Genomic DNA, 24,867 nt, shown 5'->3' with positions numbered 1-24,867 from the left:
TTGTCCATGGATTACATGAAATCCTCTCCACCTTTATCCACGTTTGTCATGGTAGGGAGAACACGTCAATGCAAGGGTGCGGTCATTTTGACCCCACGAGATAGCACAAGAACACAACAAATGGAAGTTTATCATTTTCATGGCTTAAAGACGAGGAGCTGCAATACTTAACCCTTGTGCTATCCTATGCGGTCCAGATGACCCGATCCTTACATTGATGTGCTATCCCTACCATGACAAAGGTGGAGAGGATTTCATGTAATCCATGGACACCAATGAAGATCACAAATCATTGAAGGAAAAAGGTTCAGCGCACCATCATGTGGGGTCCAAATGACCCCACTTCCAATGTTAGAGTGACTTGGATAGCACAATGGTTACACCTCGCTGGACAGATAAATCTGTCAAAACTGACTAAACCTGTTCAGTTGCTTTTTGTATTAACTGAGAAAATCCAGTTACTTTTCTCCTTTTTGGGGTAATTATTCTTTCAAAGTCTCCAATGCAGGTGTTTGAAATATATTTGTCTTTTGCTATATTTGTAATTTTAATCCATCCATTTTATCCCTTGTGGGGTGGCGGGGCTGCCAGAGCCTAACCTTGTCACCGTTCAGCAAGGCCAGGACCCTGGACAGGTCGCCAGTCTATTTAAAGGCCACAATGGGCGTGTGACCCATGTACACTCACATTCATACCTAGGGAATTTAAAGTAACCAATTAACCTATGGAGCATGCATGGTGGGAGTTCCTACCACCATCCAAAAACATAAGTTAATTGGTTACTCAGTTATCTTACAGTAATATGAAAAAGATTTCTGCTGTCTTTAAGTGTTGTCTACAGTTACATATCATCACAATCTGGGTTTAATTTTTTTTTTAAACAAAGCAAAACAACTTCTGTTATTGAACTAATTCAGGTCATATTTAATCTATTTCACATCTAGTGTTCTGTCATGGATTTCATTCTATATGAAACTAAAATATTTATCTAAAAAATACGGCTGCACGGTGGCACAGTGGGTAGCGCTCTTGCCCCCGGTTCAAGTCTCGGCTGGGGGACCTGAAACAGAACATCAATGGGGGACCTCTCTGTGGAGAGTTTGCATGTTCTCTCCGTGCGTGCGTGGGTTTTCTCCGGGGTCTCCGGCTTCCTCTAACTAACCAAAAACATGCGTCATGGTTTAATATAAATTGTCCATAGGTGTGAGTGTGAATGGGTGTGTGATTGTGGCCCTGCGAAAGACTGGCAACCTGTCCAGGGTGTCCCATGCCTTTGCCCACAAGTGGCCGGGATAGGCTCCAGCAGCCCCGTGACCCCGAAAGGGATAAAACGGCAGAAAATGAATGAATTAAAAAAAATACTTAAAACTGTGAATTATAAAACAATGATTGTTGTCCTGTTTTACTGCCTTGAGTTTTGTTTGTTCTTTTAAATCATATTTTCAGTTTCAGAGGAAAAAAACAAAACTTCAGATGAGCTGTTTACATGAAAACATGGCTAATATCCAACTTAGGACAAAAGTTCTTGTCATGTTTCCAAGTATTACCCGCTGACGTGGTTTATGTGAGCAAAGTTCAACATGATTAATTTAGTTTTTGCAGCAACTTAACACGGAATTTGGAGGATTTTTATTTAAATTATGTGGCAGTTCTGAACATCTAAAAAATGATTCTGTTCATCTGGTATTTGTCTTTATAAGCCGGTGCCATTCATAGTAAAAATAAATAAGTAGCCCTTTTTATTTTAAAAAAGCACATCCCTTTTTCCTCATTTTTGATTAGTCATATTAATTTCTGCAGAAAGCTTTGAATATTTAATACATTTGATGTCTGTAGATTCAGTCAAACACAGGAGACAATAAAATTGCAAAGGTTTATTGGTACAAAAAAATGCTAAGAAAATTGCATGATAAATACTTTGAATTGTCTGAAATGACAACAACAACAACAACAAAAAACAGTGTGGCTGTGGCCGAGGTGAATGGAAGCACTCACAGTAAACAAGGAGCGCAACGAAAGCACTAAATTCCAAAATACCACGACTGAGGGGAGACAGAAAACACACTCTGCTGTCACTGCAGGACACACAGCCGTCACATGGAACTAAGTTCAGTCTAAGAGTCTAAACAAAATGGACAAAATATAAACGGAGCAAAAAGAAGATTTAAAACATGGAAAGTTTGAAGTTCTGGTATGGACAGAAATGCTGTTCCACCAGTAAAAGGTAGCCTAGGAAACGGCTGTTTAGTTTATCTTTGTTCCTGATCGAACACATAAACAACGATCGTAAGTTTTTTTTTTAAAATTTGTGTAAACGTCACCATTTCATCGAATAGTTTGGATTTTTTTAAGATACTTTTATAAACAAATCAGATTTTTCATACGACTGCTTGTTCAATCAAAAACTTGTAATCTTTAACTAAAGTTTAACAACTTTTCCATCAGTGAACTGACTCGTTTTTTGAAAGTACACTCTATTTGTGAGTGGAACATCCATTTGAATTTTAATGGATCAGAACATAGGGAATCGTGACTCCTTTTAGGGGTTTTACAGCATTTTCATGAATAATTAAGGTGAGAACAAACTAAAATAGCACGCAGAAATATGTCCCACCACCCTAATGTGTGTCTATGAAACAAACAAACAAAAAAATACATTAAAACAAGAGAGAATTTCCAACCTACCAGTGCAATTCATTCTGACTGGCTGGACTCATGATGTCCACGCCTACAATTATCATCGGATGAATAGATTTGTCACTACAAAAAGGTTTTCTTTTTAAAAGTTATTTTCTTTTTTTCTTATAAATATATCAATTTTAACCAAAGCTAGTTTACTTTTTATAAAAATCATTCTTTGGGTTGATCCTTCCCAACAACCTGCTGAGGTGACACCAACACGTCTGCATAGGTTTTCCACACACACACAAGTTCTAACACTTCACGCTCAAGGATCTGAGGAGACGCTCTCTCGACAAATGAAGCAACACAGCAACACTTGTGTCGCTTGGAATGGAAGCCCGACAGTTAGGAAATCAAAGTGCCATGTGGAGCGCATTGAAGCGATGGGGATGGAGGTAGACCGTTTGAAGATGCGAACCATCAACTGTGGATGTTGAGCAATACACAGGAAGGGTCATGAAGAAGTCAAAAGTGGAACTGCAACGCCTGAACTACAACAGTTATTCTTGATTGAATGAGAGTTCTTTGTGGGTTTGCCTCCTTCCCAAACCTTTCTAAAAGTTTGGTCAGCTGGGAAGATGAGTAAAATGACAGGGAAGATGGTGGAGTCTGCCTTTGGTTCCCAAACTTGAGAAAACCTTCTCACCTCAGAGGTTTATTCAGCTGTTGGAGATTGGGTCTGAAAATCCTTTAGTTTTTGGATTTAAGGTTTATTTTCTTATTTTAGCTTTGTCCTATTCCACATGAATGAATTAACCGAGTTACCCTAACACGATTAATCAAACTTCAACAAAGAATATATTGATTTACAAAAGAAGAAATTAGGACAAACCATTGTAAATTACTTTAAATTTGAAATGGCATTAAACGCAAGATCAGATAAATTACATTTTTCCATAACTGACCTATTTATGATCTTTATCACATTGCGACTTTGATAGACTCATGCTTTCCTAAACAAATGAATGAACCTGAGGGTTGGTCTGTTTACTTAGGAAAGCACCCCTCATTTCCCATCATCTTTCAGCGAACCTCAATCCCAGGATCCTGCTGTCTCCCGTGTATCGGTCTGTCTTCCTTCTAACTGGTATGCATAATAGGACTAAGTGGAGTTTTCTTCCACTACAGAGCTGGCAGTAGGTTTGTAGAGATGGTTGTAGGCACTATAAGGAAGCCTTCTGTGGAGGTAAACTTTGTTACCAGATCCGGTTCTGTAAGACCAAGAATCCTTCATGAATTCTGGAGAATTTTTGCTCTTTTTACTCACACTGAACTGAAAGACGGTTAACCGATTCGGAGACTACTGATGGAACGGTTAAAGTGCAAATAATCTCTCGCCTCCTGCACCCCTTGCCTGTCTTTGGCTGAATTCGAACCACTGTGATGGGATGCCACTTCCTCTGCCTGTCTTTGCAGGATAGACAAACAGGGCTCAGCTCTTCTTGAAGAAAGAGAAAAGTCTCTTGTCACGTTCGGAAATACGGTGAGAGCGCTTTGACGCCTGACTTCTTGATGAGCTTGTCTGGGAAGTGTGCGCCAAGCGCCACTCGTCCTGGTGCTTGTCCATCAGCTGCTGGTCAATGACTCTGTGCATATCATCCTGAAACCACAGAGAGTAAAAATAGTGAGGGAAAGGCAAGACAGAAAGTTGAAATGGTGAGTCAATCAAAAGTTGTATAATGAATCAAAAGATCCACAACTTTGAAAGACCAAAAATAAGGCTTTGGTACCATAACCAATTACCGTTTTTTAATTTATTTTATTCAAGTTATGATGCGAATCTGAACAGATCATTGAAAACTTTTTTTTAATTCAGCATCTAAATGTTATCTTTGACTTTATAAAATTAAATAAATGTTGATATGTAAACTACCAAGTTAGAATAATACTTTGAAGGAAACAAGTCATGCATTACTGTTAGAAGCTTTTGAGGGATGCAACCACTAGAGGGCGCTAACAGACTTTTAGGAGTGAATGGGATTTTCCATGTTTTGTGAGATTTTCCATTTTTTTGTCACAAAGTTTTAAACCAAATGATCCATCAGATTGCAGATCAACCTAGGAGTGAACTCAACACAATTGATTGATTGCTTTATTATATATATATATATATATATATATATATATATATATATATATATATATATATATATATATATATATAATAAAGAGGCCTGGGAGCTTGAGGGTCCTACGCAGTATCTTAGCTGTTCATAGCACTGCGCTTTTCTGGACTGAGAGGTCTGAGGTCTTTCCAGGTATCTGTTGTAGCCACTCCTCCAGCTTGGGAGTTACTGCCCGGAGTGCTCCAATTACCACAGGCACCACTGTCACCTTCACTTTCCAGGCTTTCTCCAGTTCTTCTCTGAATCCCTGGTATTGCTCCTGTTTCTCATGTTCCTTCTTCCTGATGTTTCCATCGCTTGGCACTGCCACATCCACCACAACGGCTTTCCTCTGTTCTTTATCCACCACGACAATGTCTGGTTGGTTCGCCATTACCATCCTATCAGTCTGGATCTGGAAGTCCCACAGGATCTTTGCTCTCTCATTCTCTTCGGGGGTGTTTCCCATTTTGATCTTGGGGTTTCCAGTTCATATTCTGCACACATGTTCCTGTATATTATTCCAGCCACTTGATTGTGGCGCTCCATGTATGCTTTACCTGCCAGCATCTTACACCCTGCAGTTATGTACTGGATTGTTTCAGGCGCCTCTTTGCACAGCCTACACCTTGGGTCTTGTCTGGTGTGGTAGATCTGAGCCTCTATTGCTCTGGTGCTCAGGGCTTGTTCCTGAGCTGTCAGGATGAGTGCTTCGGTGCTGTCCTTAAGGCCAGCCCTTTCTAGCCATTGGTAGGATATCAGCCACTTCAGTTATGGTCCGGTGGTTCATCCCATGCAGAGGTTTGTCCTCCCATGAGGATCTGTCCTCCAGCACTGTGTCCTCTGCTCTCCATTGCCTGAGACATTCACTGAGCACACTGTCATTTGGGGCCTTGAGCTTGATGTACTCATGCATCTTGGATGTTTCATCCTGGATTGTGGCTTCTACGCTCACTAGTCCTCGGCCTCCTTCCTTGCGTCTAGCATACAGTCTCAGTGTGCTGGATTTGGGATGGAACCCTCCATGCATGGTGAGGAGCTTTCGTGTTTTAACATCCGAAAAATGTAAAAAGGATTCCTCCAAGCCCCTAAAATACTTAGAAAATCATGACCATATCAGTTCATCTATCCATATATCATCTTCTCCTTAGATCTGTTTAATGGGTCCTATACGTTTTACCTTAAATGCTCATCCTGACAGTTTTTGTTAGGAATGGTTAAACATAAACAAACATAAACAGCAATCAAGTGCATGGAAAGAGGAGGATGAGAAAAGGTGGATAGAAAGGTAAGGAAAGGGTGAATGGTTCTCTGCTTTGGTTGATGGTTGTGATGGTTTGGAGACAGACACAGGCTGGATGGGCAATTCCCCTCCGAACTGAAATGACTGCACATGCTCTGCCTGGGCAAGACGGTGGGATGGGGGGTCTCAGGGCTCACCTCTAAGGCAGGAGGGGAGGGGTACCACAGGGGAGAAAGGGTGGTGCTGACGCTGAGAAAGGCCACTAGATCAGAAACCACAAGAGCCAAACTGTAAAGAGCCCTGAGGAGGCAAACTGTGGGCGAGGAGAAGAGGGAAGAGCTGCTGGTTACAGAAAAGGGAGGGAAGGAGGGAAGACATGCCTCAAAGAGCTCTTTTTGTTTCAACATTTAGTGTGAGAGATTTGTTATCTGTCTTAAATTCATACTAATGCAGGTTACAACAAAGAAAATCATAAAAAAACACTGAAATTATTGCCCTTTCATTCTAGATAGAATGTGTTACTGCAGAACAAGAATCTGTGTTCTAGTATGCATCTTTTGCCACATGACATACCTGCCAAGCCTCCAACTGTTGAGACAGGTTAAGCTTCTGCTGGATGGCATCCAGCAGCTGGCTGTTCAAAGACATAATGTCTATTTTACATTTGGCCAGCTCCATTTCCACAGCTTTCTTCCTGCAACACAGAAACACCGGCTTAAAGGCTTCAGCTAAGATGCAGAAAACACCAAAATGATCAGTGTAAATAAACAACCAAGATGAGGAGAAAGTCAATTAAAAAACAAAAGACTTCCTTAAATGTTTAAACTTGATTGTGTGTTCAGCACAATCAAAGCGGTCACACTGCAGGCTGATACTTGCAACTATTTAAAACCTACAACTTACAAACCTACATCTCTTGTAACTAGTTTTACATGGTTTGAAGTTGTTTTAATTTATCTTTGCTATCTTTATCTTTCCAAACCTTTCTAAAAATCAGATCAGCACAGTCAAGACCTAGAGTATTCTAGGGCCAGTTGTTCAAAGGTAAACTGATCGGATTTTGGTGATCGGATTGGATCAAATCTTGAAAATGGGTTGTTCAAAAGGGAAAGAAAGAATCTGAAATCAGATTAGATCACAGAATCCAATCCTAGTTCTAATTTGGATCAAACCTTCAGTTTGTGTTGTTCAAAACTTGTCAGGAGGAGCTGGTAGCCCGTGTTGTGATATGTTGTCCCATTTAGAGCACAGGTAATCTGGATTTGGTAATCTTGAAAACTGTGTATCTGGATCAGGGTGATCCGGTCCAACGTTGCTTTGAAAAACCGGCATAAAAGTAAGACGGATTACCTGATCCTGCATAGGAAAAATTGTGATTTCCAAATCCGGATCATTTTGATCCAGATGAAACTTTTTGAACAACTGGCCCCTAGTTATTAGGATTAGTTTGTTGATCCTTCTCTTAAAGGGCCTCTATCATGCTTTTCTTAAGCCTTTTAGAGTAAACCATATCTATATTTATATTTATATATTAACTTTGGCACACTAAAGAACATTTTTTAAAAGAAACATTACTTGTTTTCTCTGTCCTTTCTCCTACTTGGAAGTAAGACGACTCGATCCCTCCGGCCTTCCCCCCCTGTGGGTGCCGCTCATTTCATGACGTCAACCTAAAGCCAACCTTGGCACCGTGTCAGCATTTCTCCCGCCAAAACAAACTACATCTGAACTTTTGCAAAGATGGATGTGCATAATGTGCATTTAAAATGAAAGTGTTTTTGACGATATACACCGCCAGCTCTACGGATGAGGTAGGTGAGTGTGTCAGCCTGGGGGTGGAGCTGGCAGCACAGACTTGGGGTTGTTCTCCCTTATCTACGTCACAACTCAGAGAGCAGGTTTTGCATGACTGGTTTTAAATACCGCTTTGGGGTCGTTTTCATGAGGAATGCACATTATGAAACAATTAAAAGCTCAAAAAAGTTGATTTTGCATGATGTAGGCCCTTAAACGTTTTCTGGTGTGTATGTTGCCACACCATCACACATTTTATTAAACTATTGTTTTTCAGTCTGAACAAAATTACTGCTGCTGAACACCTTAGTTGTTTTTTTTCTGTAAGTCCAAAACAAACTGTAAAAGCATGTTGAGTCACAACACCGAGTATGTAGATGTGGAATCTGACAATGCCAGTTTACATGCACACACACATGCAAGGAAACCTAAATAAGCTAACTCAACATTGTGTTCATGAACACAGTTTTGAAGAACAGCTTCAGTCAAGCCTCATAGCAGATAAGAGGACATTAAATCATAAACCTAAAGTTAGTTTTCTACTAAACTAATGGAAAAGTAGTTTTTATTTTGGTTTCCCTGCATTATTCGGCCTTTCACATCTTTGTTGTCCTGACTGCAGCAGCTGCAGACCAGGATGTCCAGTGATGCAGCATTTACATTTCTCTGTGCGGTCTTACTTGGCTATGGCATCATCTCGATCTCTGATGGCGTTCTGGAGCTGCTCGCTGGGTTCTCTGACTTCAGCCATCACCCTCAGTTGCTCGTTCTCCTCCCGGAGCGAGCACATCTCCACCGACAGCAGCGCCATCTGCAGGTCACAGGAGGGGGTGAAACGTTTCGAGGAGACGCATTCTTTCTGCATTCCTGCATCGCTGCCAGGCTCAGAGAGCAAAGCAGTGTTCATGTGTGAGATAATGAGCTGACCCAATTAAACTAGAAGGAAAGAGACCTGTGTGGTTGCACAGTTTCTATGGTGGAAACTTACTGAGATGATATTTTACTTTAATTTGCAGAAAAACAATGACAACAAGGTTAAGAAGATGTTATGTCTGTCTAAATTAAGCAGATAAACTACACTCCAGCATTGTTGCTCTGTCATTTAGGGTCTTCTGAAACATGACATTACATAACTTAGAAACAAATGGCTTCATCTACTCTCAGGGACATGCACAAGCACAGAACAGCAGCAATTGTCTTGTTCTTCAATTGTTCAATTGTGTTGCTACCTGGTTGTGCAGTTGTAGCAGCTCCTCCTCATTGCTGTGCGTTTTGTCTTGTTCAGCCTCGTAGAGCTGCCTGACCTCCTGCAGCTCTTCTCCGAGCTTCCTCACTGGCTCCTCTAGAGCCTCTTCATCACTCCGCCGTGAACCCTTTCCACACACGAAACACACCCCTGTCAAACCTGTGCTCAGATTTCCTGACACTGAAACGGTGATAAGCAGCTCCACAGGTGCCATGATGAGACGGCAGCGTGGCGTCCAAATACCGTAGACTCGTTGCCATCCAGCAGATTCTGCGTTAGCCTCCGTAGTTCCAACAGGCTGGTGTGAAGACTGCCTGTGGGTACATCTTTAACAGAGGATGTCTCAGAGGACTCATCCATGGAGGAATCAGTGGACAGCGCCGAATCTGTGACGTCATTTCCCCGCAGATGAGAGCAGAGTGAGCGCACCTCACAATAGGCCTCCCACAGCTGAAGACGCAGCTGAACAGCAGAGCAGTTATTGGCAATCCATCCTTTCCGGGGCTTTTAGCTTAATTGCGCTGTGTGATGAAGGTATAACTACCTGTTCCCTCTCCTGCTCCTGCTCCTCCTGCTCCATGCTCTGTTCTATCTCACACAGCAAGCTGGATGGGTGGGGGGTGAGACTCTGGAGGCTGTGCTCCTCTGTCAGCTCTGCTAGTCTTGTTGTCAACTGCCTGTGAGACACCTGGACCTCCTGGAGTTCAAGCTGGCTCTGCCGCAACTAGACACAACAGCTGAATCAAAACCAGGACTGCATTTCAAAAATTAAAAAATAATAAAAATCAAATGTCTACGAGACACTGTACTCACAATGTCTGCACAAGGAGAGCAGCTACCTGTGAAGCTTAGAGAGTCTGTACCTGAAGGTCCTTCTCACGACACTGTCTCTCCAGCACCAGAGTCCTCTCTCTGAGGTTGTCCACCGTGTTCTGCAGCAGCTCGTTCTCCTCCACGATGGCGTGCACCCGGTGCTCCAGCTCCATCTTCCTCTCTGACAGCATCTTAATCTGACATGCCAGAAAGACAATAGTCGGACACCGCGCTGGAGGAAAACAGGCATTAAATGGAGCAGCTCGATTGTTCAGATTTCCACCTCGACAGCCTGATTAAAGGCTAAATTTGTTGTCATCCTGCCTCTTCAGCAGCTCTTACACAACATTGAAACGTACTCCCACTGGTCTGAAAAATGCCTGTTGCCTAGCAGGGGCGTAGGCGTTAGCTTTCACCCTGAGTCCTCAGGAATGCTTCAGGAGACGTTTAACCATCCACACAATGCTTGATATCAGCTCCTTCTTAACCCTGGAGGAGCAGCGGCCTTCGACTGAAGGACAATGCCACAAAAAACACAACAGACCCATTCCTCTTTTGTCTTCTTGAGCAGAAACATCACTTGCTGCTCATTTCTATTCCCGACCTACATCTGGTAACCTACATCGCGGCTAACGTAGATCAGTTGTGTTTTTGACTTCTATATATGCATGCGGCTTGCCAGATTCTGGCTGTCTTGGGTCTGTGGACCCACATAAATAAACCAAAAATCCATTAGTCAGCAGCCTGTGGCATCTGAAAGCAAAACACTGGAAAAAGTGGGAGCATCCAGACATTGCGGTATCTCAGCTAAATATAGAGCAGTAGCCTTTTCTCCCAATTATAGCACAGGCTCTGCAGACTGGGTGTTTTCCTCACTGCTGTGATCGGAAGCAACAGGGAAATCGGAAAGGCTCAGGTTCACGACAAATCCAGCTATTCATGCAAAACGACAAACCCCAACACTTTTCTCAAGCTTTGGAGGAGGCATGTTTTTTAGGAATCTGGGATGCACACAGACATTAAGCCTCTGGCCGGAAAAGCAACAATAAAAGACAAAAAAAAGCCAAAGCTGTAATGAGTGGAAGCTGGTTTGTGCTGTTTTACAGACGTGACATGCAGCATGCAGTCTGCAGCACTCACTTCTAGCCCTTGCTGCTCCAAGAGATAGAGAGGGTGAAGGAGTAAGACATGGGAGTGAAGATACAAAAGGGTTAGACATAAAATAATAACAGAGCTGGTTCCAGAGAAACACCAGAAGCTTTCTAACAGCGTAAACACTTGTTCAAAGGACTATAGTGGTAGCAGAAGCTCATTTCTAAAGTCTTCAAAGTGAGTTGGATTAAGCCGCCTCTGTAATTCTATATTCTCTTAAAGACCCACTCAGATAAAAATTCTGTTTTTTGGTGTTTTTAACATGTTCTTGTGGCATTCTCATGATGGAGAACTTATTCAAAGACAATTAAGCCTAAAATTGCATTTCTGAGTATTTCTTTATTCAAATTATTGGCAATCAGGAGCAGACAAAAAAGAAATGCAGTTTTGTGATTGTGACGAAGTAAAAACACTGAATGGGCAATAGGAACAGGGAAGGGGGTTGCTCCACGCCAACCGTCCCGCCCACAACTAAGAGTTGAATTTCTAATGAACTACTGTCGCACTGCAGAAACACAGTTTTTTATTTCAGCTAAACACAGCAGACTCATAATTAAAAGAACACTTTTAAAATAACGCAACAATGATCGGAGTGGGTCAAAGACTCATTGTGTGTAAACTTATAGTGACTGGACAAGTAAATAAACAAAAAGTTTATGATCTGAGAATAGGAAAAAAAAGAGCCCATTTCCAATTTTTTAACAAAATCCAATTTTAATGTAAAAAAATAAAAGTAAAGTAGCTCAAGTTTAAAGTGCAAAAATTCAACTAAGAATATTTTTATTATTGTTTTTTTCCCCTCAATCTTCTCCAGCTAAAAGCTGGAACAGTCTTCCTGAGGTTGTGAGACAGGCCTCTACTGTTCTCAGGGTTAAATCTAGACTAAAACATTCCTGTTTAGCTGTGTATATAACTGAAGGGTCCTTATCGACACCTCTTTTCATTTTCTTTTGTCTTTCCTTTCTTTAAAGTAAATTTTACATGGATTATGTATGTTTTTAATCTTTTCACTGTTATGTATTGTGATTTTAATGCATTTTCCTGTTTTGTGAAGCACTTTGGATTACTTTCTGTACGAATTGTGCTATACAAATAAACTTGCCTTGCCTTTTTTTTATGGTGCAATCTCTTTTTTTGTTATTTTTCCCTAGATCCTTATATGTTTGTGATCTGACATGTCAGCTTTTGTTGCTGAAGTAATACTCAAAACATTTCTGTTGGCTCAAAGTTGGTTAGGTTGTGCAAAGCCTAACAGTTTCTTCAAAGTATCCTTATAAAAACAGAAAAAATAGCATGGAGGAGAGCTGACCTCAGCCTGTAGAGCCTCCAGTCGGGTCATGTGCTGGCTTGTAGACATACTCTTCTCCCTGAAGTCATCCCGTAATGAATGGACCTGAGTGGACAGCTGCTTTTCCACGTCTGCAGCCTGTGTATGGGCATAAGACATGATACACAATTCAATCATACAGGCTTAGTGATTGGCACAATATCAAATCTTGCAAATCCATTTTATTCAGATTATCCATTGCTTCTTCATTGCAGTAAACATGCTTCTGCATCCTTCCTATAGGAGTTGCTGTTGCCGTGTATAGGTGGTCGATTTCATTCCCGCTTTTCTTAAACTCTACTGTCCCCCAGATGTCACGGCCCTTCGTGAACTCCTATAACAGAAATGATCTGCTCAGGGTTTGTGCAGTTACAGGCAGCAGCACGGTCTGGGGACCTGTGGATCTTATTGGACAGGCGGGCTCAGGCCATGCAGAGTCTGGCTGACCACTCAGGATGCTACTGTCTGTGTTGCCATCACTGCCATGGCAACAGCATGTCCTCAAATGTTCTACATTTTCACGGCCCTCTGATCCATTTTCTGTCTAAATGGTCGTATTGTATAAAGAAAAGCCAGACATCAAAAACTAACATGAACTCCTGAAAATTCATTCTAGATCCCCCATTCTTCTTAGGCATTGCTCCATCTTTTTAATCAATGTAGACTTCAAATTTATGGGTAGAGCACTTTTTGAGAAAGTTACTCTGATGATGCTTCCAGATTTAGTCATCTAAGAGTTTAAACCAATATTAAGAACCCCAAAGCTACCTCTGTCTTTTGGCTGTTTTGCATTTTTTTTATTTATTTTTTGCTGACTGTGTAAATCTGTAAAGCTGTCCAAATGCATCTATGGCATCAAATACCAGACTTTCAAAGGATTATACTTCAAAGAGGTATCCGACAGGGCTACCCACTCTCCCCCTCAGTCTTTGATATCTTCAGTGAGCCGTTAGTTCAGTGTAAACTCATTGAAGGGAATTCATAGAAAGAAACAAAACAAAACAGGTCATCGTTTAAATGACCTCAAAACTCACAATCCTCTTTTTCTGGTTTTCACCTGTAGCCGTTAGCCCATTTTTCATCCGCAGGCAGCGGTATCCATCCGTAAGGGCAGTAGTGACTTACAGAAATTCTAACAGAAATATTCAAATATTCATTCCAGATGTGTCATAGACACACACACACACGGACGCACACACACACGTCTTTTTCTTTGGTCATATGACACATTATTCTGTAAGTCTTTTTAAAACTTTTTTCTCCCACAGTTTTTTCCTCATTTGACTCCGCTTTTCCACCTGCAACCCTCAAATACCCCATCCCAAAAACACAATCGGACAAAGAAATAAAATGACAGCAGTAGGTCAGAGGACTACACGAGAGTGTTAAGAGTATTATAACTATTAGATGATAATAATATTGATTGATACTTAATATGTTTAAATGATCTATTTTATTACATTTTGTTTCCATATTAAAAGTTGGGCAGCAAAAGCCATAATAAACTCTTGAAACAGGATGGATTCTGACCTCTAGGAGGAACCCCACACTGTTGCAGCATTTGAAGAACCCTTCAGTGATCTGAAAGGCTGCACAGTTGGATGCTTTAACGCACTTCTCTTCTGTCCTCAGATAACACTGCCTGTAGCCTGTCTGTCAGTGAATAACAATGCAGCTCCACAGCATACCACACTGCTACAATGCAGCTGAAATGTTTCTGATATAACTGAAGAAAACATTTCCAATATTTGACCCCTCCCCTCCCCTTCTCACAGCAACATAGTTCACATAACAGTGCAGAAGTCAGATAAATGGTAAAACTGTTGCTTTGTGTTTCTCAGGGTTGAAGCATGTCAAAGACCGACGACAGTCCCTGTTCTCACTCAGGCAAACATGCAGGTCTTAAGGAAATAAATGGAGTTAAGGGGGGCTGTATATAAAACAACAAAGAATCCTTTTTTTTCATTCATATGTTCATATGTTTGTTTGTTACTCTATCAAGCAAATTGCTCGTTACTGTAGCATAAATCCTTTTAAATTTGAATCTGACAGGTTAGGTTATATGGACAGTGTTTAAGTCCTAATGTATAGTTGCCCAATCCGATATTTCAAGTCCGATTCCCCATAGATGTGAATAAATATGCACCAATTTTTAGTTTTTATTTTAAGAAATTAAAAACGTTTATGCTCTCGCAGGCCACATAAAATGACATGGAGGGCCACATTTGACACATGTGGTTTAGGGCAACCAATTAACCTACAGTCAGGACCATAAATATTTGGACAGAGACACATTCTGAGGCTTTAGGCCTTAAATCTGTGTTTTGTGACTGTGTGTTCTGATAAACCAAATGCTCTTTTCGCGATATTGCTCTGAAACCAGTGAAAATCAGCTCATGAGATGTTGGTAAAGTGACATCTGACCCACTGACCCAATAAGCTTTGAGCTTTCAGATTGTGCTGTGAAATAGAAAGCTGCCTGCAGGCTTTTGGATAGTCTTTTAATCTGGAATTGCATTCCTCAGATTCCAGATTATCAGCAGAACTGGAAAACAAACTGGAAAAAACAACAACTGTAGTGCAGTAAACTTGAAATGCTTTCAAAAGTAGCAGATAGCATCTTAGGTGGATCTGAATCAAAAGCATCAAAGGACTGAGGTGGCACAACCTGACATCAAGCTTGCAATCCTCTTCTGTAGACCCCATTTCCATGGTAACAACATACACGTTTCAATTTGCATGTCACTCTGGTTGTCACAGCAACCAGGAAGTGCTTGGATTGGTGGAGCTGTGGGTAGTGGTGTCAGTTTTTCTTTTTTTCCCTATCACAGAGCACTGGCTGCCACAGGCTTTCAGATGACGCTCAAACGGTTGCGTAATCAATCCTGCAGGTGATAATATGTGCCAGTCACCAAGTTGGCCTCAAAAGCAGACGCTAGCACTGATGGGATGCAGATGATGTCTGGCAACAACTGCAAAAAAAGCCCAGGGAGTTCAGCATTGGCTGCAAACAATAGAAGATAATCTTTATCCTGTGCATGTGTGATGCTCACACAGTCCCAGTGAGGCCAGACATAAAAAAAAACAATCCAAAGTTCTTCATTCCTGTTATAAAAAAGTTAACGTTAAATCTTGATTAATGATTTTAATATAAGACTATGAGAGCAGAGGAGACTCCAGCACTAAATGCTCAAATAAACAATAATGATGAGTCACAAGTGGCCATTATCAGCAGCTTTTCAGTCACTTCAGCAAAACTGGCCACGACTTTAAGACCAGTAAAGTACACACTTGCTGCTGGTGTTACTAAATGCTCAGCGTCCTGAGCGCGTGCGGTAACGTAATTACAGAAAGGTCCTCTGCCTGCTGCTGCTCTGTGATCAGATTAGACCTGAAGAGATTGGCTGTTCTGGCACAGAAAGAAAGACACACTCTCCCTGGATCAGTTCCAGTTTATATACACTGTATAAACCCTATATACAGTGTATAGTACAGTAATATATACTGTATATATATATACGGTATATATATCTACTCACACATATGCACATTGTAAATATATTCACATTCACTGCTCAAAAAATAAAGGGAACATCCAAAAAAAGTCAATGTTACTCCAAGTTAATCACATCTGTGTAATCAAACTGTCCAACTAGGAAGCAGCACTGACTGACAATCAATTTCACGTGTTTTTGTGTGAGTAGACAACAGGTAGAAATAGTAGGCAATCAACAAGACGCCTTTTAATAAAGGAATGGTTCTGCAAGTGGTGACCACCGACAACTTCTCCGTCCTCATATTTTCTGGCTGATGTTTAGGCAACTTTTGAATGCCGGCAGTGTTTTCACTCCAGCGGTACTATGGATCAGCGTCTACAACCCACACAAGTGCCCCAGGTAGTGCAACTCATCCAGGACGGCACATCGGTGAAAGCTGTGGCAAGAAGGTTTGCTGTCTTTCAGCGTAATGTCCAGAGTATGGACAGGCCAGTAGACCAGGAGACGAGGAGGAGGCTGTAAGAGGGCAACAACCCTGCATCGGGACCACTACCTCCTCCTGTGCTTACAGCCCAACCCCATGCAAGACGTTTGGCATAGTCTTGACAACACCAAGTTTGGCAAAAAAACAAAACAAAAAAAAGTTACCCTGTGCTCTTCACAGATGAAAGGAGGTTCACAAGAGCACATGTGACAGACATAACAGAGTCTGGAGACGCCGTGGAGAACGTTCTGCTGCCTGGAACATCGTCCAACATGACCGGTTTGGCAATGGGTCAGTAATGGTTTTGGGGTGGCATTTCTTCAGTTGGCTCTATGTGTTCGCCAGAGGTAACCTGACTGCCATTAAGTACCAAGATGAGTTTCTCATATGAGAAGATAAGCTGCTGTGATTGGCCCTGGGTTCCTCCTCATGCAAGACAATGCTAGACTTCATGTGGCTGGAGTGTGTCAGCAGTTTTTGCCAGACGAAGGTATTGATGTTACAAACTGGCAGGGAAGTCATACAGTCACGTGGAGGCCACACCCAGCCTGATTTTGACTAGTTTCGAAGTTGGATCAACCTGTAGTGTGTTTTACCACTTTAATTTTAAATATGATTCCACATCCAGACTTCCATAGGCATATAAATTTAATTTCAATGAATCATTTTGGTGTGCTTGTGTTGTCAGCACATGCAACTATAAAGAATAAAACATTTAAAAAGAATATTTCATGTGTTCATGTGTTTTTGTACCGTTCCCTTTATTATTATTTTTAGTAAACATAATATTCACTAAACCTGCAGAAACACGCACTCTCAAGGTTTACAGAAATGTGCCGTTGGGTAATATTTGCTCAAAAAAGAGCTGAAACAATAAAAAGGCTCTCTTTAACCACTATTAGGGGTGTAACGATTCATATTTGTGGTTGCTGATAAGATTCATTGTAAATCATTTTGAATGATCCGATTTGATCCGATTCACTGATCTAAAATCGATCCAGGTCATCTTTAGCCAAACATTTAACCAGTGTGATTCAGAGATGAACACCTGGTACTGAACAGTGCAGGTAAAGTTTTCCGCAGTCCTTGTGTTTCTTGCAAGATAATCAAGTGTTAATCAAATATGTGTGCAAATAAACAAGTGAACATGAATTAATGACAAATCCACTTACATTTTAGCTACCTAAAGTTCAGTCCACTGTTGTTTTCCTACATCCAAATATTAGAAATGGAACATTATTAGAACATTCTAGCACATCGTATGGTCACATGTCTTTGTAAAATTCAAAGTGTTTCCACACATTGCACTGGAAGGATGGCTTTATCAGTTTTTGATATCATAACGTGTGATGCATGTGGTTGTTTTTATGTTATAGTAAAATAAACCTACTGTGTATCAATCCAAATGGTATTTTCAAATATCGATATAATGGATTTCTTTTATTTTGAAATGATTTTATAATGGTATAGGTTGATTTGATTAACAACTTGCATCAGACAGATTAATCAATCTGGTTGGATCGTGGGAAAATAAATCGATTCATCAATTAGGTCGATTAATTTTTACACCCGTAATAATTATCGAAAAGATCTACATTTTCTCTGGTCACTAATCAAGAAAAACATGAACTAAAGTCCCTTTGGTTCTCGACTATAAACATATGTAGAAACAAATAGCACAGATTATAGCCAATCCTTCTGAGTGTCGTGTCTTCCTCAATGACTTGGATAACTTCCCAAGATGTGTCCTGTGTAAAAATTACCATCCAACTGCAACGAAAGAAAGAGTCCTTAAAGAACTGATTACTGGATTTATATGAGAAGTTATTGTTTATATATCAATAAGGTTAGTTTGTGCTACTTTGTCTTAAAATCCTCTGATTCTTTAATAAGCATTGAAATAATTTCATTAAATGAATTTAATTACTAGTTCAACTTTTAGATATTGATGGTATAAATAAGTGGAAAAAACCTTGTGAAAATAAAAAAAATTAAAATACCTATACTACTTATTGCTACTTTAATTACATAGTATCTGCATGCCGTTACTAATTAGTTTGTCATTAAGGATTTAGAATTTTGTTTTTGCACCACTTTGAGCACAGATATATTCTATGTAAATAAGATGACTAACCAGATCAGTTCGGATATATTAGATCAGTGTTTTTCAACCAGTGTGCCGCGGCACACTAGTGTGCCGTGGGAGATGGTCAAGTGCGCCGTGGAGAAATTGCCCTCATTAATTGATCTAAAAACATTTTCCATCTCCAGGAAATCAGCTCTTTGTTCATCCAAACAGGCCCTGATAACACTGAGTAGTTAGGAATATAAAAGATCTTGAAATTACTTTTTCTTCGTGTTTATTTAATTCTATTAAAGACATTTTGATAAGAATCACGGTACCGCGATTTAGCTGCAGCTATAACTGTGTAAGGAAAAGTCCCGCCCCTTTAACTGTCTCCGCCAATCATTCTTGAAGGTTTAATCACATGTCATCAGTCTGACCAATCAGAAGTGGTCAAAGTCTTCACTTCCTTGTTCTTAATTCTGCTGATAAAGTCGCTCAGTTCTAACAAAAATACCAGCTAGAGCTCGTCTTTAGCTGGTGGTTCATCTCTTAGAAAAAAACAGCCGCAACTTCCTGCTTTTTCTGCCACAATTATCACAAAAAACCACGTGAGATTGCGCGCGCGGGGGGGGGGGGGGGGCTGTCGATCAATACAGACCATGAATTTCTGATTTTTTTTTTTTTTTGGATGCTGGTGTACTGGTGTGCCGCGGGATTTTTGTCAGGGTTAAAGTGTGCCGTGGCTCAAAAAAGGTTGAAAAACACTGTATTAGATCAACCAAAAACTGCAGAAAGTTTCTTTGTTTGGTAGAAGGACAATAAATGCTAAAGGTGGACACTTTTCTTCTTTTTAGAAATCATGTCATTTTCGAGACTTTGGTAGAGGATCACTCCTACGTTTGGGTTTTCTCCTGCATCACCCAGAGCACTTCCTGTTTGTTTTATGTGAACAAATAGGGATGCAGCTTCCTTTTCAGCTGAGTATCATTTCCCATACACCCCCCTTTCACATGTAATTTGCAGATGGTGGACCGGAACAAGCTTTTCACTTAGACGACACACATGACCATATTATGCAAATCCAGTTATGGACAAGGTTAATTGAAAATCAAATAGACTCGCTTTAATCATAATGAGATTGTTCCACTTTTAGAGTTAAACATCGTGGGAAGCAGACGAAAAGAGTGAGGAAGTCCCTGGTGGTTTCCTGTGAGTACTCTCGTGTTCCCTCCATCCTGTCAGAGCTGTAAGCAGCAATATTACTTAGTCACAGCTTATTGCTAAGTAATGAGTTCAGACAGAACGATGAAAAAAACGCACAAGCAAAGAGGAATATATTAAGAGAATGCAAAAACAGCCTTCCTGACTTGATTTATTTTATTACCCAGCAGGTTTCCTCTCATCTGACCAACACACTGATTGATGAGATCTGGATCGATGCATCCAATTAGGTCTCTTGAATTTCATCAAATAACAAAGACCACAAAAAAGTGCTTCCCCTGAAAACACTGCCCTCTCAGGGAATTTCTTTATATATTTTTACGATCAATTGGATTAAATTCCCTTTAATTATCCTGAGTTTCTCTCCTAACAGCACTCCAGAACAGAACAGTGCAGCTACGCCTTTGATTGAAGTGCAGTCGATGTTTAATCTGGTTTAATCTGATCAAGACGAGGAGAGCTCTGCTCCTGTGCATCAGCAGTTTGAGGGTTAAACATCCACCTCCCTGAGCCTCTTCTCCTCCGAGCAGCAGGTGCCTGGCAGCAGAGCACATCTTCTCCCAGGAGGGGAGCATACAGAATGTGAAAGTCATCGCAGACAGGGTTATCAAAGCTTCTCAGCTCCAGGGGCTCCTAAAATGCAGCTTTAGCACAAATTGCTGTTCTTCATGACCATAATCAGAGACATGGTGTACATGAGGTTTCTTGCTTTTATGATGCAAAAAACCTAAAGTTATGGTCCTAAAAGTCATTACATGATGACGTGATAATGAGCTCAAGGCAGTTCTGTTAAAGAACCAGATTGCTTGTCCTCTGATAAATTCATTATCATCAACTTTAAAAGAGGTTGATAACGGAAATGATGCATGAAAAAGGAAAAAGTTATGTTATCTGAAGAAAGCGTCCTTGTTTTCACTGTCTCTAGAGCAAATTGAGATGTTGCACTGAACTCCCAACCAGCTTGATCCAAAAACTGTCTCTTCTAGCAGCTGGTCTCTGTGGAACATCATGTGAGAGTTTGTCCAAAAGGCTTCCTGTTTCTTTGTACTCGCTTCAAACAGCCCAGACCTTTTTGTAAAGAGCTCCTGCAGTACCAGTTCTCCACTTACTCTGAAAATCATGCACATTTTTGTGGAGATCGTCTGCCTCTTTTGTACAGCTTCACTTCTAAATCTATGAACCAGATACCATCGACCCACTTTACACTGACCTATGAATTACCAGTGAATTAAAAAAAACCTTCAAGCCACAGTGTGACCACACATTTAGAACAGTTACCAAAGACATATTTAGTTTAAAAACATTTATTTTGATGCAAAGAAAGTTCAATTGGCACCATAAAACATCTGAACAACAGCTTAAAAAATATAAGTACAGCATCAGATAAATCCTCTAAGAACAGACTAAGAATGAAATATGGTCAAGGAGTAGCAACTATCTTAAAGTCCCACTCTGATAATCTTTTGATCTATTTTTAAGTGATCCCAGAGGTCTTTTAACTATGATAATGCAGTTTTAGCCTAAATTAAAAAGCTGTTTTACTTTACAGAGCAGAATGATTTTGTGAGAAATTCACCTCTGAAGCTAGTCATGCAATTTTGAGCTTAATGCTCTTTATATGTGTCCTTCATCATGAGAAAGATGCCACATTAACATGTTGAAAACACCAAAAACACACGATTTTCCATCAGAGTGGGTCCTTAAGAAACTCTAAAGTCTTTTTATAGGGTAATTTTTAACAGATAAGAAATTCTGGAAGCACAATATAAAAAGGGGGAAAGGTTGCAACACAAACTGCACACTGCTGCAGATGAAAGTTTCAACATACCCTCAAGCAGTGAGGCTTACGTTTGCGTCGGTCAATTTTCCCTTCTATTCATCTACAAATCTCATGTTCCAATACCTAAATTAAGATCACCTGTCAATATGCAGAGTGTTGTTACATAAGGTTTCAGGCCAGTCTGGGCTAAACTAGTCAGCACAAAACCCAGAAAATCTTGCTTTCATATTGATGAGGTGGCACAATTGAGAAGAAGTGACACAGACAGGATGAGTGGAGTTCAGTCCAACCAAAGTGAAAACAAACCCTGTCCCATGAACAACCTCAGCATGGAAAGACCAAGCAAATACCAAGCACTTCCACAACACCGTTTTTTCCCACACACTGGCCTTCCACACACATAAGCAGCATTAGCACCATGTGACACGTTGACTCAAAGCTCAGGCTAATTAAAGCTGCGCATCACACTATGTTCACAAACATATGCAGCTCCTCACCCTGCTGAGTTGCTCCAGGAGCCTCTGGTTCTGCTCTGAGAGCTCGCTGATGGCCTTGGTCTTGTCCCTGTCCACTTCTCTCAGCTGGATCTGGTGGCGCTCCAGCTCAACTTGCAGCTGCTGGACGTCTGTCTCCAGCTCGGACACTCGGCTTTCCCACTCCCCCTCTCGACTTTCCAAACGCCGTCGTAGTTCATGCTTCTCTTGCTTCAAGTGCTGGGTGCCATAAAAAATAAAGTTAAGCCTTTGACCTGTTATGGATACAACTATTAAACTGAGTGGAAGAAACCATTTCCCCAAAGTTATAGTGACTAAGATTCCTTTTTCCAACTTTTTTACTTTGTTAAGAAAAACAAAAACAAATTATGTATGCAACATAAAAGCTCATTAAATTAGACACTAAATGGCACTTTTTGAGCCAGAAAACTAGGGTTTTGTTCAAAAACAAAAGTGATACTTTTAAGTACTGTAAGACAACCACAACTATATGCAAGAAAATCTATTTCTAAAGCCCTAAAGCAACAGTTTATAAGATAGGAAGAATCTTTCCTTTTTTCTCATTCAGTGCTTAGATGAACATTGTTTTTCTGGTTAAAGAAAAACAAGAGAGTCTTTTTGAAATGCAGATGAATTGAAAGCAGGTAGCCTGCTACTACAGAAGGATTAACAACAACATACACACTGCAAAAACTGAATAATAAGAAAGTTTTTTTAATTGTTTCAAGAAAAATTTGTCTTATTTTCTGTCCTATTAGAAGAATAATCTTATCAAGAAAGTTTTTCAATAGCAAAAAATCTTAGTTTGAAAATCATGTCTTAGTGACAAGAATGTTCTTAAAATTAGATTTCTTGGTAATATCTTTTTTCTTATCACATTGGCAGATTGTTTTACTTATTTCAAGAAAATGTCCTATTTGGATCAGAATGTTTGATTTATTTCTTAAGCCTGGGAGTCTGTTTTTGCGATGGAAAAATAGACTGAAAAATATGTTTAAACAGCTTTCTGAATGGGACATCCCCAAACATAGCATCACTGACAGACATAATTTACAGCAGATTTTTCCTCTGAGAGGATGAATGAGGATCAAACGGGCTGAGCAGATGCAGCAGACCACGCAAAGCAACAGGATTAGTCTTTGTGGTGTTTCTAAAGGCCCTGTGGATGAAGGATTTGAAAAACAACAGAGCTCTCTCATGGTAAACATGATACTCTCTAAATTACAGGCTGGTATACAGATTTTAAGCTGTCTGTAAGCTTTTTTATTCCAAGATAAGAAATTTGTTGGTTGAACTACTTGACCTGAGAACTTCCTGGAACTTTTTTTCAACTTATAAAGCATCAGGTGGTACATAAACAGCTTATTTGATATTTTTGAGGATACTAGACACTTTTAAACCTCAACAAAAGAACCTTTCTTGTCATGTTTACCTCTAGTTTCTCATTTAGATCTTTGTGCATGTTCTCATATTGCTTAGTCAAGTCCTGGTTTCTTTCTAGCAGCGCTTTTCCAAGTTTTGCGGCTAACACCAAGTCTTTCTCTTTTTGGCGGAAGAGAAACAGCAAATCTGCGTTGTGACCGACTGCAGTCGCCTCCAGCTCCGGCAGCTCCGGCTCGTCTCCCCGCTCCCCGGTGATCATGGCCAGTTCCTCCTCCAAGGCCATGCCGAGGCCTCCGGAGCCAGCCTGGCGCAGCGGGTGACCGTGGAAACCGCCCGAGTCCGGAGCGGCGGCGCTGGAGCGCGGCTCCATGCTGTCGCTGTCCAGCTCCAGTGGTGCTGAAATCCCCGCAGACGACTGCAGGTCCACGCAGAACGCGGACATCACCGACCGGCGACAGATCACTGCCGACTGACTGACTGACTGGCTTTACTCCGGATAAGCCCACTCTGCTCGAACTGGGCTGGGCTGACCGGATCGATTTGTAATTAGCGATTCTTCCATTTTTCTCCGAATGTAAAGTTGGATCCAGTTCAGATGGTGAATCGAAGTCTCCTTGGGTTTGTTTGCTCGTGAAGCAGCTTTGACCGTGCCTCCGGTTCAGTCCCAGCAAACACTGTCTCCGCTGCAGCTCATTTACTCGCTTTTAAAGGACTGACACACAAATCGGACTCGATCCCGGTATAAACCGCCTCCTCCTGGAGCTTTTCTTCCCTCTTGGTCGGTCAGGGTCCATCCCGTCCCGGGGTTCAGCAACCCCCATAATGTCGAGCCTCTTACTCCTCGGTCACTTGCCAGGCAAACACGATAAGCGCGAGCCCGAGGCCTTCCCAAATCCGTTTTCCTTCGTGGGTGCGCGTTCCCGCCACTGCGCTGACGGTGGCTGAGACCCGTTCAGACGAGGCCGCTGATTGGCTGGAAACGATAGCGCCATATTTTGGTCCAACTCACGCTCATCTGTCACAGCAAGAAAACGAGAACGTGAGGCGGTGAAGAAACGGTAGGCTGGCGCCTGGAGCAACGCGCCACGACGCATCCTCTGCAGGAGAGGCTTTTTACATGACCAAAAAATCCAAAAATCACACTTTAGAAAAATCATTTGTCTCTCATTCTTCTGCTCGACATTCTGACAGATCCCTGCCTCAAACGCATGACAACAAACGTACCAGAATTAAAAGAAAATTGTAAAAATGCTGGTTATTCTTGAATGACCTCTGCAGAAACAAAAATACGGGTCGTCTAAAATCACGTTTAATACAAAACTTCCAAAAAAAAGCAAAAGAAACTGACAGAGTTTCAATAAAAGCCGAATAAACAATCTTTGATGCTTTTTAAAGTTTAGTTTTCATCTCGTGCTGTCATCAAATAGGTTCTCTTCCTGTTTTTATGTCAATACATTGTAGTTTCCTGTATTTCAGTCCAAAGCCCTGATTCTTGAAAAGATCTGTAAATTCCCTAAGATTAACTTTCTTTAAGCATCAGTTCTATTCCATTAAAATAAAGTTCAGTAACTGCACCGC

At 40.9% G+C, this 24,867-nt stretch overlaps 1 protein-coding gene across 3 annotated transcripts; it reads right to left on the bottom strand.

The window, feature by feature from the left end:
* Positions 1-1,859: 1,859 nt before the first annotated feature.
* Positions 1,860-24,336, bottom strand: bicdl1 (BICD family like cargo adaptor 1). 3 transcript variants are annotated; one of them, XR_911456.3, is made up of 12 exons: positions 23,339-24,336; positions 21,910-22,125; positions 12,345-12,461; positions 11,024-11,035; positions 9,934-10,080; positions 9,615-9,794; positions 9,314-9,532; positions 9,054-9,197; positions 8,505-8,635; positions 6,604-6,724; positions 6,228-6,343; positions 1,860-4,282 (listed from the first exon to the last, which is right to left on the bottom strand). XR_911456.3 is itself a non-coding variant. In XM_011492749.3 (11 exons), the coding sequence occupies exons 1-11, from the start codon at positions 23,729-23,731 to the stop codon at positions 4,115-4,117; spliced, it is 1,848 nt and encodes a 615-aa protein (XP_011491051.1). In that variant the 5' UTR covers positions 23,732-24,336; the 3' UTR covers positions 1,860-4,114. The 3 variants fall into 3 exon arrangements, 2 of the variants coding, with proteins under 2 accessions (XP_011491051.1, XP_004084554.2); XM_011492749.3 differs by lacking the exon at positions 6,228-6,343; XM_004084506.4 differs by lacking the exons at positions 6,228-6,343; positions 11,024-11,035.
* Between the last annotated feature and the right edge of the window lie 531 nt (positions 24,337-24,867).

This window comes from Oryzias latipes, chromosome 9, assembly GCF_002234675.1.
Source record: "Oryzias latipes chromosome 9, ASM223467v1".
Taxonomy (NCBI): Eukaryota; Metazoa; Chordata; class Actinopteri; order Beloniformes; family Adrianichthyidae; genus Oryzias; species Oryzias latipes.
Note: the sequence above shows the minus strand (reverse complement) of the source record. Positions and strands in the feature narration are given on the sequence as shown.